General features: G+C 44.2%; 2 protein-coding genes and 1 pseudogene across 3 annotated transcripts in view; 1 reads left to right on the top strand and 2 right to left on the bottom strand.

The window, feature by feature from the left end:
- Positions 1-18,174, bottom strand: part of LOC310799946 (calcium-transporting ATPase type 2C member 1-like) — a 159,948-nt gene that overhangs the window by 112,551 nt on the left and 29,223 nt on the right. The gene's annotated exons all lie outside the window — the stretch shown is intronic.
- On the bottom strand, positions 6,173-7,630 carry LOC310800235 (E3 ubiquitin-protein ligase TRIM39-like; the record flags this gene model as incomplete). Its single annotated transcript, XM_083662817.1, has 1 exon — positions 6,173-7,630. The coding sequence occupies one exon, from the start codon at positions 7,628-7,630 to the stop codon at positions 6,173-6,175; it is 1,458 nt and encodes a 485-aa protein (XP_083518943.1).
- Positions 16,450-18,135, top strand: LOC310800234 (kelch-like protein 10 pseudogene; annotated as a pseudogene). The gene has a single exon. The product of its transcript is annotated as a kelch-like protein 10 pseudogene (transcript).

The raw sequence follows: 18,174 nt of genomic DNA, 5'->3' as shown, positions 1-18,174 counted from the left end.
CCTATCTATCTGCATTTGTTATTGAAACAGACAACATGCACACTTCTACTGTAGCCTATCTATCTGCATTTGTTATTGAAACAGACAACATGCACACTTCTACTGTAGCCTATCTATCTGCATTTGTTATTGAAACAGACAACATGCACACTCCTACTGTAGCCTATCTATCTGCTTTTGTTATTGAAACAGACAACATGCAGCACGCTTCTACTGTAGCCTATCTATCTGCATTTGTTATTGAAACAGACAACATGCAGCACGCTTCTACTGTAGCCTATCTATCTGCATTTGTTATTGAAACAGACAACATGCAGCACGCTTCTACTGTAGCCTATCTATCTGCATTTGTTATTGAAACAGACAACATGCAGCATGCTCCTACTGTAGCCTATCTATCTGCATTTGTTATTGAAACAGACAACATGCACACTTATACTGTAGCCTATCTATCTGCATTTGTTATTGAAACAGACAACATGCACACTCCTACTGTAGCCTATCTATCTGCATTTGTTATTGAAACAGACAACATGCACACTTCTACTGTAGCCTATCTATCTGCATTTGTTATTGAAACAGACAACATGCAGCACGCTTCTACTGTAGCCTATCTATCTGCATATACTCCTACTGTAGCCTATCTATCTGCATTTGTTATTGAAACAGACAACATGCAAACTCCTACTGTAGCCTATCTATCTGCATTTGTTATTGAAACAGACAACATGCACACTCCTACTGTAGCCTATCTATCTGCATTTGTTATTGAAACAGACAACATGCACACTTCTACTGTAGCCTATCTATCTGCATTTGTTATTGAAACAGACAACATGCATACTCCTACTGTAGCCTATCTATCTGCATTTGTTATTGAAACAGACAACATGCACACTCCTACTGTAGCCTATCTATCTGCATTTGTTATTGAAACAGACAACATGCACACTTCTACTGTAGCCTATCTATCTGCATTTGTTATTGAAACAGACAACATGCATACTCCTACTGTAGCCTATCTATCTGCATTTGTTATTGAAACAGACAACATGCACACTTCTACTGTAGCCTATCTATCTGCATTTGTTATTGAAACAGACAACATGCAGCATGCTCCTACTGTAGCCTATCTATCTGCATTTGTTATTGAAACAGACAACATGCAGCACGCTTCTACTGTAGCCTATCTATCTGCATTTGTTATTGAAACAGACAACATGCAGCACGCTTCTACTGTAGCCTATCTATCTGCATTTGTTATTGAAACAGACAACATGCATACTCCTACTGTAGCCTATCTATCTGCATTTGTTATTGAAACAGACAACATGCAAACTCCTACTGTAGCCTATCTATCTGCATTTGTTATTGAAACAGACAACATGCATACTACTACTGTAGCCTATCTATCTGCATTTGTTATTGAAACAGACAACATGCATACTCCTACTGTAGCCTATCTATCTGCATTTGTTATTGAAACAGACAACATGCAAACTCCTACTGTAGCCTATCTATCTGCATTTGTTATTGAAACAGACAACATGCATACTCCTACTGTAGCCTATCTATCTGCATTTGTTATTGAAACAGACAACATGCATACTCCTACTGTAGCCTATCTATCTGCATTTGTTATTGAAACAGACAACATGCAAACTCCTACTGTAGCCTATCTATCTGCATTTGTTATTGAAACAGACAACATGCATACTCCTACTGTAGCCTATCTATCTGCATTTGTTATTGAAACAGACAACATGCAAACTCCTACTGTAGCCTATCTATCTGCATTTGTTATTGAAACAGACAACATGCACACTCCTACTGTAGCCTATCTATCTGCATTTGTTATTGAAACAGACAACATGCAAACTCCTACTGTAGCCTATCTATCTGCATTTGTTATTGAAACAGACAACATGCATACTCCTACTGTAGCCTATCTATCTGCATTTGTTATTGAAACAGACAACATGCATACTCCTACTGTAGCCTATCTATCTGCATTTGCAGACACTCATGAACCCATATCTTCTGGACATGGCCTTGATGAAAAAACAACGCAGCTAAAAGTAATAACTGTGACAGCGTCAGTGCAGACAGCGCACAACTTGGGCTACGCACCTTTCTCTCCCACTCACACCTGGCACCTGCGTCAGCTCTCCTGCACTCGCTCTCGGCTCCCCTTTGGCTTTATTTGTGGTAAGCATTTTGATTCATCTCCTCATCATACGAGCGTCGGCAACAAGCACAGCGATTGATTTGATTCGCCCGACGTAGGCTGTCAATTTACCTCCGCTAAATTGACGACTGCATTTCATTGCAGCGAGTCAGTTTGGTAGCCTATACGGGAGAGCCAGAATGAAACAGCCTCAGGAAGCACTCATGTTAGCCGGCTGCAGATCAAAACACACTGTTTTAATTTGACATGATGACTATTTTGGACCCCTGAGCGTCACCCGTCAAAACGTAAAATCTGGGCGCCAACGGCGCTTGGCGGGTCCTGGATACTGTTGTCTGTTTGGGCGTAATTCTCCCACACTGGACTTTTTGCCTGCTTGCTTTACTTTCTTATTCTTCTGTAAGCGGTCAAAAGTTAAATTTGACCCTTGTGGTGTTAAATCATTTCAGCAAAAAATGAGAAAATAGCACATAACCTACCTACTACATTGTAGAATTAATCAGTTAATATATATGAATGTTTGATCGATCAAATTCTTAACGGTGATTAATCGATTGTTGATTAATCATTAACATCCCTAGAATGTACACTTAAGCTGATATCAATTTGTTTACAGTAGGTGGGCCCCTCTCTCAACAGTACACTCTCAGCAGTACACGGCTTAGCTTAGCTTCTGTACTCTCTGCTTCTCCACTCTGGTAGTGCACAGACCTGCTGTAGCTAATACACTGACTATCAAAACAAGTACCTCACATATCCCCACTTCATGTCATCTGAACTATCCCTTTAAGACATTTGAATTCTTTTCAAGGTCTTCATTTTAGATGATGTATTTCAGGACTTGATCATAACAACCCATAAATAAGGTGATATCTGCCTGACCTGAGTGATGAGAGTTAACGGCATGACAATATTTGTTCGGCCCCCGGCAACAATCTGGGTTTTTCATGTGGCCCCCCCATGAAAAATAATGGCCCACCCCTGGAGTAGACAGTGTCAGAGTAGTAGGGCTGGGTATTGGCAAGGACCTCACGATACGATACAAATCACGATTCACGATACATGGGTCGCGATACGATTGTATCACGATACATTGCGATACAATACATATTGCAATATTCTAGACAATTTACTCAAAATTAAATAATAGAGCTAAATATACAACACACTGTGTACCACCCAGGTAGTGTAATAATATGTACATCACTTTATACTGATAAGTTAGTGGACAAATTTAGTCAAAACTACTGAGTGTTGAGTGTTACTGAACGCATCGATATGGGAAATATCGATTAGGGATGTTCATCAATTATCGAAAATCGATAATCGATCGTTAAGGATTGGAATCGATCCTGTGGCATTTGGATCGATTTTTTAATTATAAAAAAAAAAAAAAATTTTTTTTTTTTTTTTTTTTTTTGGACTAGGTTTGGGTGGAATTCGTTCCTCCTCGCCCCACTCCATTGCACAGCCGACTAACGTGAGGTGGAGCTTCATATAGTCTCTAGTTTTCTGGCTGGGCACGGGCCTTTGTGCCAACAAAACTGTTTTAAACATGAGAAATTCACACCGGCATGCGCCGGGGACAGCAGTGTTGGAGAGGAGACACATTGAAATAAAGAGTTCATTGAGGAGAACACGTTGTCTTTCGTATTTTCTGCCATAGGCATTCATTTTGTTAAAAAAAAAAAAAAAAAAAAAAAAAAAAATTGAAAATATTGAAAATTTTCTAAGTATTAATAAAATCGATAATCGATAATTGATCGTTAATTCTCACCGATTATCGATTTTGGAAAATTTTCAAAATGAACATCCCTAATATCGATACAGTATCGATTAAGGGTGGGAATCACCAGATGCAGAGGCCTGGCATGGCATTGCCTGCAAAAAAAATATATATATACAGTATATATATATTTTTTTTTGAATATCGATACTTGGCGTCCAAGCATCGATACAGTATCAGGAAATAAAATATCGTGATATATTGCCGTATCGATTATATTGCCCAGCCCTACAGAGTAGACACATCTTCATTGCCTAGTGTCTGCTGGTTATTTCCCAGTCTGGTCAAACTCCTGGACAGAAGCTGGTTTGGTTTTTCCCAGCATGCATTGCTCCGGCCTCATTTGACTGTTGTCGATGACATGCAAATGTGCTAAATGGGGAAATGAAATGAAGGGAGAGGTGTCAGGTGAGACAAACGTCTCCGTCTCGCCTGTCCTCCTTCCTGTCCCGTCTCCGTCTCGCCTGTCCTCCTTCCTGTCCCGTCCCCGTCTCGCCTGTCCTCCTTCCCTTCCCGTCCCATGCAGGTTCATCATCTCCAGGCAGCTCCAATTAGATTCAGGTCAAACTCTATTAACGGGTCTGGAGCCTGCGTGGGGGCGGAGCCAAACCCCCTCAGGGAGCCTGGTTTGTCTCCGCTCCGCGCGCCTCACCTCTCTGCTTTCTCCTGCAAATCACAGAGTGTGATCCACATACTGAGACTGATGCTTTTGAACACTTCACACTTACTTACAGCTTAAGTGATGTGTTGCTAAATATTTATTATCGTCACAAAGATGTATTACATCAAGTATTTGTCACAAAGAATTAGTAAAACAAATATATATAGCATTTTTTTCACCTTATATCACCTTTGAGTATAATTTTGAACTTCACTGGGTCCAAACTAAATTAAATGTTTCAGTATTTTTTTAATTTCTATGATTTGAATAGCATGAAGCATTTAGGAAATACACCACACTTCCTGTTTATGTCAACCTCTCTAAAGGAACAAAATCACAAAGCTTAGGCCTTTAACTTCATTCTTTATTGGTTTTAGAGGCAACGGTATTAAAAGGTAGTTGAAAACAATCACAGTACAGGTTCATGGTTACAGTGCTAACACACACACACACACACACACACACACACACACACACTCAGTAATTAGCATTTCAAATGTGAAGCATTGAGGTAATGTTCTTATCCAGAGAGCAGAATGAGTGCTACAGCAGAGAAAGCTTCAGTTAAATCACCAACATTACATGAAGCCTGAACCTGAAATCTTGACCTTTTAGATAGTGTCAAGTCACTGAGTAAAACAGAGCTGTACTTTTGGACACTAGCTAACCTTGGTCCTTGGTTAAATGAAATCACTGATTCAGTTCAACACATAGGCTTGCCTACTTTGACATGACGCACATTATTTTGTCATTTCATGTTCTGCAATGTGTTTGATTTTTATTTGAGAAGCTGTGATAAAAATACAATCTATTACCGTTATTTTTTGCATATTTTTGTTAATTTTTTTTTGTTTCTATTCCGATCAAATTGTCAGTTGCGTATGTTCACATAACCCTGATTTGATATATTCTTGTTTATACTGACATTGACAACATGATACATAACAAAACAAAAAATGAACGATTGATTTTCTTTGAACATTCCTATTGTGTACATCCAGTGTTGGGCAAGTTACTTTCAAAATGTAATATACTACATATTATTAGTTACTTTCATTTGAAAGTAATAAGTTACTTTACAATATTACTGTCTGTGTAGAGTAACTTGTTACTTATTACACTACTTTCGCATTACTTTTACCAAAACAACAGCAGCAGCAGAATGACATCGCCGCCCCGGAACCATCCCGAAAAATAATTTCAACCGCCTTGAAGTCAGTGTAAACAATCCAAAATTCTAAATGTTATTCTTTTCCTTTGTTATTGTCATCTATAGTGGTTATTTGCATAAAAACAGTTTGATTAGGAAATGATTATATATTTTTTAAATATGTGCTTTGATTTAATAAAATGTAACTCAATTTGTAACTTGAGTTATTGACAAAGTAACTGGTATAATATTACTGAAATCCTATAAGTAATAAGTTATATTACTGAATTTACTGCTAAAAGTAATATATTACATGTAATATGTTACTTTTGTAACGAGTTACCCCCAACACTGTGTAGATCATGATCATCATCACTAAATGTGTAGTCAGAGATGAACTGATGCAGAGACATTCAGTGGTAATATCTTCAGAGGGAGGGTGTTCCATGTGGCGATGAATGGAAACAGCCTGTCCGTAAACAGCCCGTCAGTGAACAGCCTGTCCGTAAACAGCCTGTCAGTAAACAGCCGGTCAGTGAGGAGGCATATGTGTGTGTTGGTATCAGGATCGGTGAAGGACAGCTTCCCTGCGTCCCAGTCCAGGTTCACTCTGATCCTGCGGAGCTTCTTCCTCACGGGCAGATCGGTGACTTGGTCGGGTGGAGAGCGAGCCGTGTAGACGCCAAAATGGAACTCTATTGTCCATAAGCCGGCCCTGATGACTCCCTTCCTCTGGGCAGACTCTGCCAACACGCCCAGCTCCCAGTGTGCGCTGTCTCCAACCTCCACGTCCCAGCTGTGAGCGCCCGACTTGAAGGCCTCAGAGCCCAGCACCGAGAAGCCCAGGTCAAACCTCTCTGGGTTTTTTTCACAAAGCCGCCGGAGCGCTCCCCATTTCACGCTGCTCAGATCTCCAGACAGCACCAGTTTTGGATAGGCAGTGTTTGGGTCCAGGACCACAGGCGTGTAGGAGACCATCGCCTTCATCTTGTTCCAGACCATGAAGCTCAGGTTGCCCAGGTGTTTGGCCTCATCGATCAGAGCTCCTGAGACCAGCCGTGGCTCCTCCAGCAGGGGGCGCTGGACTCTTTCCGCTGTAGCCTTGTAGTTCTGCAGGAACGAGACGTCTTCAGCTCTTAGCTCCTTCTCTATGGCTCTGACTGTGTCTGAAAGAGCTGCTATCTCTCTGCTCAGACCTTCAATCTTCTCCTTCATCGTCTGACTCTTCTGCTCCTCTTCCTCCCTCAGTGCAGCCAACCTGGTCTCCTCTTCCTCTTGGAGAAACTGGTGAAGCTTCTTAAACTCCTCCTTAATCTGCCTCTCTGTGTGTCGGGCCTGCACCTTAATGTGTTCTGCCGTCTGATCAAAGCTTTCTTTAACCTGATTCAAAACCCTCAGTTTTTCCTTTAAGGGCTTCATAGATTTCTGAATTTCTTCCTTGTGATCCCGTGAAGCTTCGTCCAGCGGTCTGAATGTGTGCTCAGTGTGTGTTCCTGACTCTCGACAGACGAGGCAAGCTGGCTGCTGATGGTCCAGACAGAAGAGCTGGAGTTTCTCAGAGTGCAGACTGCAGAGTAGCTCAGATCCTGCCGAAGCTCTCTGATCTCTCTGCAGTAAGAATGCCTCACACAGGTTCTGTAAGGCCAAGTCATCAGATGGTTCACTCGGGGAACACGTTCTCTTACAACGCGGACACGCTCGTACTAATTTCTGTTTCCACCATTCACGCAGACAGGCTTTACAGAAGCTGTGGGTACAGGACAGGACCACAGCGTATTTAAAGATGTCGTAGCAGACAGAACAGGAGATATCCTCTTCGGGCAGAGACGGTGGAGAAGAAGCCATTTTCTGTCCAAGTGAAGCTAAAATCTCAGCGGGCACACGGCTCAAACAGGAAATGAGTCAGTCAGTTCCTCTAGAAGATTCCCTGAAAGTTACTTTCACTCAAAGTGAAGTGTTAAAGTGTTCTTCTAACTCACATGTGAGTGTGAGGAGCCCTCAGCAGGCTGAAGTCACAGTATTCCAGGATTCCCTCGTCCTGTAGCTGTCCTCCTTCAGTGGAAGCTGTAGGTTCCAGAAGGTAAATGTCGTGGTCCATCGCTCTTCTCAGTGAAGAGAGGAACAACAGCCACCTCCGTTTCCATTTGTCTGAGTTGAGTCAGAACGGGTGGAGCTTGATCAAGACAGGAGCCAGTTCCTTAAAGCAGTGGTTCTCAAATGGCGGTCCGCGGACCCCCAGGGGTCCGTGTCACTTTGCCAGGGGGTCCGCAAAAAGTTTTCAGGTAAAAAAATAATAATAATAATAATAATAAAAAATTAATTCAAAAAAAACTTTTTACTTATTCCTTCTCAAACTACTTCCTACATGGTGCTAGTCTATCAAAATATCTTGGCTGTCATTGATTGTGTTGCATAGTTTCTGTACTGTTGACAAATTGTGATATTGTAAGTCGCTTTGGACAAAACAAAAGCGTCTGCTAAATGACGTAATGTAAATGTAATGTAATAAAAAGAAAATATATATATTTTTTTTTTGCAAAATCTTCATAGTTCAACGAAAATAGTTCATGCTTTAAATCTAAAATGGTTCATGGATTACATTCTAATAACAAACCTATCAAATTAAAAAGTCAAGCACGTTACCGTGGAAACGATTAAGCTTAGCCCAAAATCACAAATCAGAATGAGGGGGTCCCCGGTATATTTTCTATCTTGTAAGGGCTCCTTGACTGAAAAACATTTGAGAACCTCTGCCTTAAAGGAGCACACCAACATTTGGGGAGATTCGCCTATTTGCCATATTCCTGAATCCTGATATGAGAAGATCAATGCCCTGCTCTCCTCTCTAGCGTGCAGTAGAAAGTAGCAACACGCCCTCCTGCTAGTTAGCTTAGCACAATGACTGGTAGTCTGTGGAACAGGCTAACCTACCCCCGCCGCAAAGTCACCAAATACACATTGCAACAGCGCCAAAACGCTCTTATGTACATGTTAGGGATGTTCATCAATTATCGAAAATCGATAATTGATCATTAAGGAATTGAATCGATCATGTGGAATTTTTATCGATTATTGTTATTATAAAAAAAAAATAATAATAATAATTGCGGACTAGGTTTGGGGGGAATTCGTTCCTCCTCGCCCCACTCCATTGCACAGCCGACTAACGTGAGGTGGAGCTTCATATAGTCTCTAGTTTTCTGGATGGGCACGGGCCTTTGTGCCAACAAAACTGTTTTAAACATGGGGAATTCACACCGGCATGCGCCGGGGACAGCAGAGTGTTGGAGAGGAGACACATTGAAATAAAGAGTTCATTGAGGAGAACACGTTGTCTTTCGTATTTTCTGCCATAAGCATTCATTTTGTAAAAAAATAATAATAATAATAATAATAAAAATAAAAATAAATTATTAATATGATCGATAATCGATAATTGATTGTTAATTTTCCCGATTTTCGATTATGGGAATTTTTCAAAATGAACATCCCTAGTACATGTACATTTCAAAGCAAAATACATAGCCGGAACTTCCGGTTTTGTCAGGAACATAGTTCCACAGATGTATTTGCTTGTAAAATTACAATCTCTTGTAATTTTACATTATGGTTTCATAGCATGGTGTCGCCATGGCAGCTTCAGAACCTGTTTGCCACGGCTCGCTTCAGTACGAAAGAGAGCCGACAGCTGACCAGAATTGTGTCGGAAATTCATCCCAACCACCGTCGGAACTGGTGGGCACGGTGGCGCAGTGGTAGCGCTGTCGCCTCACAGCTAGAAGGTCCTGGGTTCGATTCCCGCCTGGGACGCTGCGGGCGCTGAGGGTGTGTCCCTCAGTGCCCACTGCCCAGATGGGCTATCTTGTCAAAAGGGCCTTTCTGTGTGGAGTTTGCATGTTCTCCCCATGCTCCCCTGGGGTTCCTCCATACAACATCGGTATGGACGCTAGGGCTGTTCGATTTTGCCTAATAACAAAATTGACAATTTTTTTCTCTCAAAACTTGATTTTCGATTTTTTTTTATACTATTATACTTCTCTAAACATTTGTTGCCCTGCAGAGCTCTTTTTTTTTTCTCATAAGTGACAATTTTACTCTTTTACTCTGAAGGCAGAACAACCCAACTTCCTGTTTTAGCCTAACTTCCTGGCTGTTGCTTGCTAACCTGCAGTCACTTTGATCGAGCACTCGGTGCTCTGTTGGAGGGATACTCTTGGTTCGATTACTCTTGCCTGTAGCGTGTGCCTCCGTGACATAATTATATAATTATATTAGCAGTGTCTAAGCGACCACCCGTGCTCGGTACGGTATATCTGTACTAGAATAACACAAAGTCACAACAGGAACAGGAACAAGAACTGGCCTCATGTGTTGTTTTGTTGTTATGTGAACTATAAAGGCAACATTTCAGCGTCCGGTGATAACGTCTGTGTGTGAGTGTGAGTGTGAGTGTGTGTGTGTGTGTGTGTGTGTGTGTGTGTTGTGGTAATCGTTATCTTGCACAGCCCGCAGTGCAACACGCTGCTCAGTGCTCACACTCTGTGCTTTTTGGAGGTGTTGAATTGAAATATAAATAAGTTAATTGCTGCTGTCTTTAGTAGCCAGCAGTAGTCACAGCCTCCAGAGAGACTTTACAGCGGGGAGAAGGGACAAGTAAGCAGCACGCGTACATGAGAGAGCGCCGCCCCGCCGTAACGTAATTACCCTAGTTAAATCAATTTTACGATTTTAATTTTTTTAACATCGTCCTAACTAATTAACACGTTAACTGCCAACAACGTATTGATACGTCAAGCAGAATCCAACCGTTGACTGCCAGCGACGTATTGATACGTCAAAAAAATCGTTTTTTTTTTTTTGACGGTGGATCGTTGATCTGGCCCTTTTGCATCTTCTATTATACTGTTAGAGCCGCCGGGCGTGTGCAATCCATTCCGCCGACCCACTGAGTGGCGACGGTGCTCAGACTATTGAGTGTTGTTTGGCCAGAAACGCACGCATTCCAGCTGAGCTCAACCGAGGACCCAGAAGCGAGCCTCATTCTCATACTGTAGGCGAAAACCTTTCACACGGGCGCACGGCGGTGGGGGGTTCCAAAGGTGGACTGGGTGGAAAGCACACTTTGAAGCGCGCAGCATAAAGCCTAGAGTCACACAAGGCTTCGTCAAAGCTCTCAACCGAAAATCCAAGAACGGATTAAGCCACATCCACGCTCGCCGACGAGGGGCCGCCAGAGGGAGGCTGCTGCTCACTGCTCAGACAGGCAGGAGAGACTGGCTTGTGACTGACAAACGCTGCTGAAACCCACCAGACACGCCCACGGAGGGAGGAGTTGTAAGGAGAGGGGGTGCGGGTGCTGCTATGGAGGAAATTACTGTTCAGAACTATATTGTTTATGTCTGATGTCTCACTGATGCCAAAAATAAATGGTTAAAGTGACTGTTTGATATTGAATTTCACAAAACTGCGATTATCTCAGCTTTTTGTCTCAGACGCTGAAACCATGCTGTACTCAACGGCTAATATCTACATAACTACTAACTCTACAAACTAACTCTTTTAGACAGAGAAAGCACACATTCTATTAGTACTTTTGTGAACTTTGTGTTGACAAACTCCAAGCAGAAAATTATCCTTGGCTCTTGTAAAATGAGCCAGAATCCTCAAAAAAACCCTCTGGCAAAAGCTACCTACAGTAAAAAAAAAAGGCTGGCAGTGAATGTGTTAACTCGATTACGATTCAAAATCGATTTATCGAGCAGCCCTAACGGACGCCCCCTAAAAACATGCAGAAGATGGTCATCTGACCAGTGACGACAACATTTGAAGTTGGTCCCCTGGGCGCTGTACACAAGAAAGCTGCCCACTGGTCCTGGCTGCCCCCCGGAGGAAGGAGATGCCTGGATGGGATAAATGCAGAGACTGTTTCACTCAAGCCCCCAGGAATAGCGCTGGGCTTTGAAGCCATTTGAAAATGGTGGCGAAGCTCTGTATTGCAAGTCACGTGACGCCATGCAGCCCAGAAAGGAAAATTCCCATCCACTTGCATGGGGACTCCGGCAGCTGTTAAACCCAGGGGAAACTCAAAGTGTCACTCAAAGTATAAAACAACTCTTTTAATTATCAACTAATTTTTTAAGGGGCATTTTTTTCTTCAGGAGCCACTAAGAGGGTATTTCCTTCTTGTAATACAATCTATGGGTGGGAGGGGTCATGGAACACGTCATGGCACACATGCGCACTTCGCCTTGGGCTGCATGGTCAGGAAGTAATCAGGAAGTAAAAGCCCCCATGATGGCTTCATGCGCCAGTGAGCAGCCTCCGTCCGAATGCATGGGTGGGCGTGGCTCGTCCCCTATCCAGTTCTTTTAATACATCCATGGTTTCACTGGCCACCGTCAGCAGGGGTGTGTGTGTGTGTGGCTGGCTGCATGCGTGTGTTGGGTGTGTTCGTGTGACAAATAAAGACGGGTTTGTCCATCCAGTTCTTCGTAAAACGATGCTAAGTTCATTCATCAATAATTGAGCCCAACCCTGAGGGAAAGGTCTTCAGTCTTCAGGACAGTTTCATGTCTGTGAGTGTGACTAACAGCTGACTGGAGGAACCAGGTCTTCAGTCTTCAGGACAGTTTCATGTCTGTGAGTGTGACTAACAGCTGACTGGAGGAACCAGCCAAACCAGAAAGGTCACCTCACCTTAGCAGACCTGCTACATATCCTGATCAGCTCAACAGTAGACGGACTCGGTCTGCCTCGAAATAACAACATTTACCACCAGTCACAAAATACAAGGAGACTGAGCTCCATGCTGTTTTTACCGGACGGTATTTTGAAATTCAATATATCACAATACACCAGTGTTTCTCAAAGTTTTTCAGACCAAGGACCACTTAAAACAATGAAAAAAACTCTGGGACCACCTAACTGCCAAAACATCCCCAAAAACAATAGGCCTACTACTTCAACTGTAAATTACAAACTACAGGCTAATTAAATGACAAATAGCAGTACAATTAATCACATTTTTGGCTTCCCACAATTATCAAAACAAGATAACCGATATAAAAAATATATATGTAATTTATTTTAGTTAGTCCATTTACTTTTTTTTTTACATTTATTTCTCCTGTTCAGTTCAAATATATTCAAAGTTCAAAGAAAGTTTTTTCAAGTTCAATAAATGCACAATGTTGCCAAAGTCAAATAGGCTATCTTTTGCCATCTTCAAGTTGCATTCAGTGATGTTTTTGTGTTCAAATAAGTGTTAAATGGCTCTATATTCTGACAGCAATTACTGAAATAGAGTGTTTGGTCAGTAACTTGGAACTCCCAACCACCCGCTGTACTCTGTCTCTCTCCTGTAGCCCTGCAGGCAGAGTGGATGTATCTCCGCAACCGTAAGTCGTACAGAGTCAGGGGTGGCGGCGTTGGATTCAGGGTGAAAAAATACATATAGTCCTTTAGAGGCATCGTAATCTGACCTTGAGTTTCCCAGAAAATGTAAACATTTCTCTGATTGGATAGTGGGAGGTAAAAAAAAAGGAAAAAAATAGAAATCTACTTGCGGACCACTAGGGGGCGCCCGCGGACCACCAGTGGACCACTGTTTGAGAAACACTGCAATACACCAATGTGTGGGCCAGAAAATATCAGCTCCATGTTATACTGCTGTCAGGAACATGAATGGTGATTAGGGATGCACGATATGGATTTTTTTCAACCGAGACGATAACCGATAAATATCTGCTTCTCCTGGCCAATAACCAAAACGATATTCCGATAATCATTATAATAAAAATATATATATAATTATTAAAAAATACATAAGTTCTTAACCTGTATTTTATGCACACCTGGGGTTAAAAAAGCTAGATGTAGTGAGCATAGCTCTGTCCTAAACAAATCTAACTGACATCACTGTGAACAGAAAACAAAGAACACTTCTGATATGATTGTTTCAGTAAAGTGTGTCACTCAATTATAGTCAAAACCTAATAAAGGCTTTTATAGAACGGAAAGCCAAGCTGCTTAGTCTGCAGATAAAACACAATGACAAAAGGCATAGTCATTTAGACTCTTATTGTCATGTTACTGATCTGTTCCAATGTTGCATCAGTGCCAGTTCTCAGTGAATGATAGCCTGGGTCCAGTGAATAGGGCAGGCACTATAAACCATCTGTGTGGTTTCACTTTTGATTGAAAAATGCTGCCAGCAGATTAAAGAAAAGACACTATGTGATGTTGACTGATGCTTTTGATGTAGCCTAATGTGCGTGACTGCGCCTTTGTTTTTCTTATTATTGGTCCCCAAAAAGATGGCTGTGTCCAGCAGCTGCAGCAGCTAGCTCAACTCCAAAGTCCCTTTGGTTTATAGTGGGACTCACGGCTAGCGCGGTTAGCTTAACGTGCACACTGCACACTGCACCCTGACGTGACGCGCACCCTGACGTGACGTGCACAGTGCACCGTGCACACAGCACCGTGCACACTGCACCCTGACGTGACGCGCACCCTGACGTGACGTGCACACTGCACCGTGCACGCTGCACCCTGACGTGACGTGACGTGCACACAGCACCGTGCACGCTGCACCCTGACGTGACGTGACGTGCACCCTGACGTGACGTGCACACAGCACCGTGCACCCTGACGTGACGTGCACACAGCACCGTGCACACTGCACCCTGACGTGACGTGCACCCTGACCTGACGTGCACATTGCACCGTGCACACTGCACCCTGACGTGACGTGCACATTGCACCGTGCACACTGCACCCTGACGTGACGTGCACCCTGACGTGACGTGCACACAGCACCGTGCACACTGCACCCTGACGTGACGTGCACCCTGACGTGACGTGCACACAGCACCGTGCACACTGCACCCTGACGTGCACCGTGCACACTGCACCCTGACGTGACGTGACGTGCACACAGCACCGTGCACACTGCACCCTGACGTGACGTGCACCCTGACGTGACGTGCACACAGCACCGTGCACACTGCACCCTGACGTGACGTGCACCGTGCACACTGCACCCTGACGTGACGTGCACACAGCACCATGCACACTGCACCCTGACGTAGGGCTGGGCGATATGACGATATATTTCGTCTGGACGATAGAAAATGTATTTCGTCTGATATGATGCTCTATCGTTTATATCGTTGTGTTGCAAATCACACTCTTTACGGCAATATTGTCTGTCACGCTGTGCTTTCTTCATTCCGTTTTCTTTTTTACTCACGTCCACAGTCCACACACGCACCAGACTCTGTGTCAACAAGCCCGTTGTGTCCCTTTATAAGTGGCACAAATCAGCCGGTGAGTAGGCTAAAGAGCAGGGAGATGTTACCTCCACTCCGTCCGCCTAGCCTACCCAGGCATTTGCGCTGTGTTAAGTCCGCGTTTGATCCAAATTTGCGTGTGTCCTAACGTTAAACCTGGCAAAACATCTCCTCTCATCATCCCAAGGAAATCCCTTGAGGGCTGACAACAAAACCTCTATCGTTAGCTTTAGCTTTTAGCTTTCCCTGGGTGAGTTGTGTTGGTTAACGTTGTTCTTCTTCTTCTACCGTTTTATTCTTCTTCTACTGAACATGTAGGTACTTTGACGTTGACTAAAGAAATACTGCCGCCTAGTGGCCGCTTTTAGATATGATTCCAAATTAGTGCTTAAATCAAACGCATCAAATGCTAGTGTCCTCTTTGAAAATCGAACTGGTGGTGTGGTTCAGTTTGTGTTTCATTCTACTGCCCTGCAACTTATTATTATTATCTGTTTTGTAAAGAATAGCCATGCTTATCTGTATTCTGAATGCATGTATCCTTTGTGAGGTTTTACAACATTTTAATGGGTTTAACTGCTACATAAATAAATGGCCATGTGGTCATTTTATATAAACTATAAATAGAATTTACAGAAAATATGCTATATCGTGATATATATCGGTATCGGGATATGAGATTTTGGTCATATCGCCCAGCCCTACTGTGCAGTATTGTAGTCACAGAGACCAAGTACTGTGCAGTATTGTAGTCACAGAGACCATGTACTGTGCAGCATTGTAGTCACAGAGACCATGTACTGTGCAGCATTGTAGTCACAGAGACCAAGTACTGTGCAGCATTGTAGTCACAGAGACCAAGTACTGTGCAGTATTGTAGTCACAGAGACCAAGTACTGTGCAGCATTGTAGTCACAGAGACCAAGTACTGTGCAGCATTGTAGTCACAGAGACCAAGTACTGTGCAGCATTGTAGTCACAGAGACCATGTACTGTGCAGCATTGTCGTCAGAGACCATGTATGTGCAGTACACACACACACACACACACACACACACACACACAGTGCCTCAGTAGGAGTTATGACATCACTGATGATGTCACAATGTCTATGACATCACTGATGATGTCATAAATCAGTGATGATGTCACCTAAACAGTGACATCATCAGTGATTTATGACATCACTGATGACATCATATACATTGTGACATCATCAGTGATGTCATAAATCCTTCCCATCAGAGGCTATAAGTAGGCCCGGCAAGCTGGTGCCAGCTCCAGAAGGACAAAACTCACCCAGACTCCAAATATTTGAGTAAATCACAGGTACTGTTGAAGGTATAAGGTATTCGTCCAGGTTAGTTGAACAAAATGAACAAACAAGACGAAGGGTCAGATGAGCTGCATCTGGAGGGATCAGTGTGTGACGTGGTGATCAGAGTGGATGATGTGGAATTCAACGCCCACAAGGCTCTCCTCTGCGACTACAGCCAATACTTCAACGCTCTCTTCACCCATGGCTGGACGTCCCAGGACAACATCTACGACATGGCCGGCCCCGTGTCAGCAGACATGATGCGTCTCCTCATAGAGTACGCCTACACCCGCTCTGTCCCGGTGACCGAGGACAACGTGGAGGAGCTGTTGATAGCAGCAGACTACCTCGGCATCATGGGGGTCGTCCGCTCCTGCTGTGAGTTCCTGGAGGTGCGGCTCTGCCCGGAGAACTGCATCGGCATCTTAAAGTTTGTAGACTTGTACTACTGCCCGGACCTGAGGAGCAAGGCCTTTCTCTTCATCCTGGAGCACTTTGAGCAGATCGCCGCAGCCTCTGAAGAGTTCCTGGAACTCTCTCTGGAGCAGCTGACGGACATCCTGGCACGAGACGATCTGAACGTGAGACAGGAGAGCACGGTGTTCGAGGCCGTCCTCCGCTGGATCGCCCACTCGCCCGAGGAGCGTGAAGGTCACATGTCTGTGCTGCTGCCTAAGATCCGCCTGGGCTTGATGACCACCGACTACTTCATCAACCAGGTGAAGAACAACAGTCTGGTTAAAGACAACGCCGAGTGTGAGGTGATCATCCTCGATGCAGAGAGGGCCATGGATGATGTCACCTCCAACAGACCCTCCAACCCTCTGACTCGCCCGCGCCTGCCTCATGCCATCCTGTTGGCCATTGGAGGCTACAGTGACAGCGGTATAACAAATAGCATTGAGGTATACGATCCCCGTGCCGATCTCTGGGTCAATGTACCAAACGTTGAACTTGAGTCTCCCCGGGCTTACCACGGCACCGCTTTCCTAAATGGCCTTGTCTACTGTGTTGGCGGCAACAACAGCATGATGGACAGTCTCAGCAGCGTGCGGAAGTTTGACCTCTGTACCCGTACTTGGCACGATGTGGCACCCATGCATAATGGCCGTCGCTTTGTCAGCGTGGCAGTACTGAATGGCAGGATCTATGCCATGGGAGGCTACAATGGAGACGTCCAGCTCGACAGTGCCGAGTGCTATGATCCTCAGACTGACAAGTGGACTCTGCTCCCACCCATGAATGAGCAGAGGAGCTACGCCAGCGCCACAGTACTCAACGGCAAGGTGTACATCTGTGGTGGTGAAGATGAGAAGAGGCGCCTGAACACAGCTGAGTGTTACAACCCAGACACCAACCAGTGGATGAAGATCGCCCCCATGAGCAGCAGGCGCTGCGGCTTGGGCGTCATGGCCTACAGACAGCGTGTCTACGCAGTGGGCGGCTGGGGCTTCCTTAACGACCTGCGCAGCGCCGAGGCCTACGAGCCGCTAACCAACACGTGGAGCGCCGTGCCCGACATGCTGAATCCACGCAGCGACTTTGGCATTGAGGTGATGGACGACCAGCTGTTCGTGTGCGGAGGCTTCAAATCCTCCAATAAGGTGGAGCGCTACGACGAGAGCACCAACGAGTGGCACGAGGCCTGCAGTATGAGGACGCCACGCTTCGGGTTCAGCTGCTGTGTGGCACATGGACTGTCCAACATGGCCGAGTACGCTGCACCTCATCACATGCTGTAACCCCACCCTGGGCCGCCCTGTCTGCTTTTTGGCCTTTTG

The sequence above is a fragment of the Poromitra crassiceps genome (assembly GCF_964638095.1).
Source record: "Poromitra crassiceps genome assembly, chromosome: 29".
NCBI lineage: Eukaryota > Metazoa > Chordata > Actinopteri > Beryciformes > Melamphaidae > Poromitra > Poromitra crassiceps.
The sequence above is the reverse complement of the archived record's forward strand: the minus strand, read 5'-3'. Positions and strand labels throughout refer to the sequence as shown.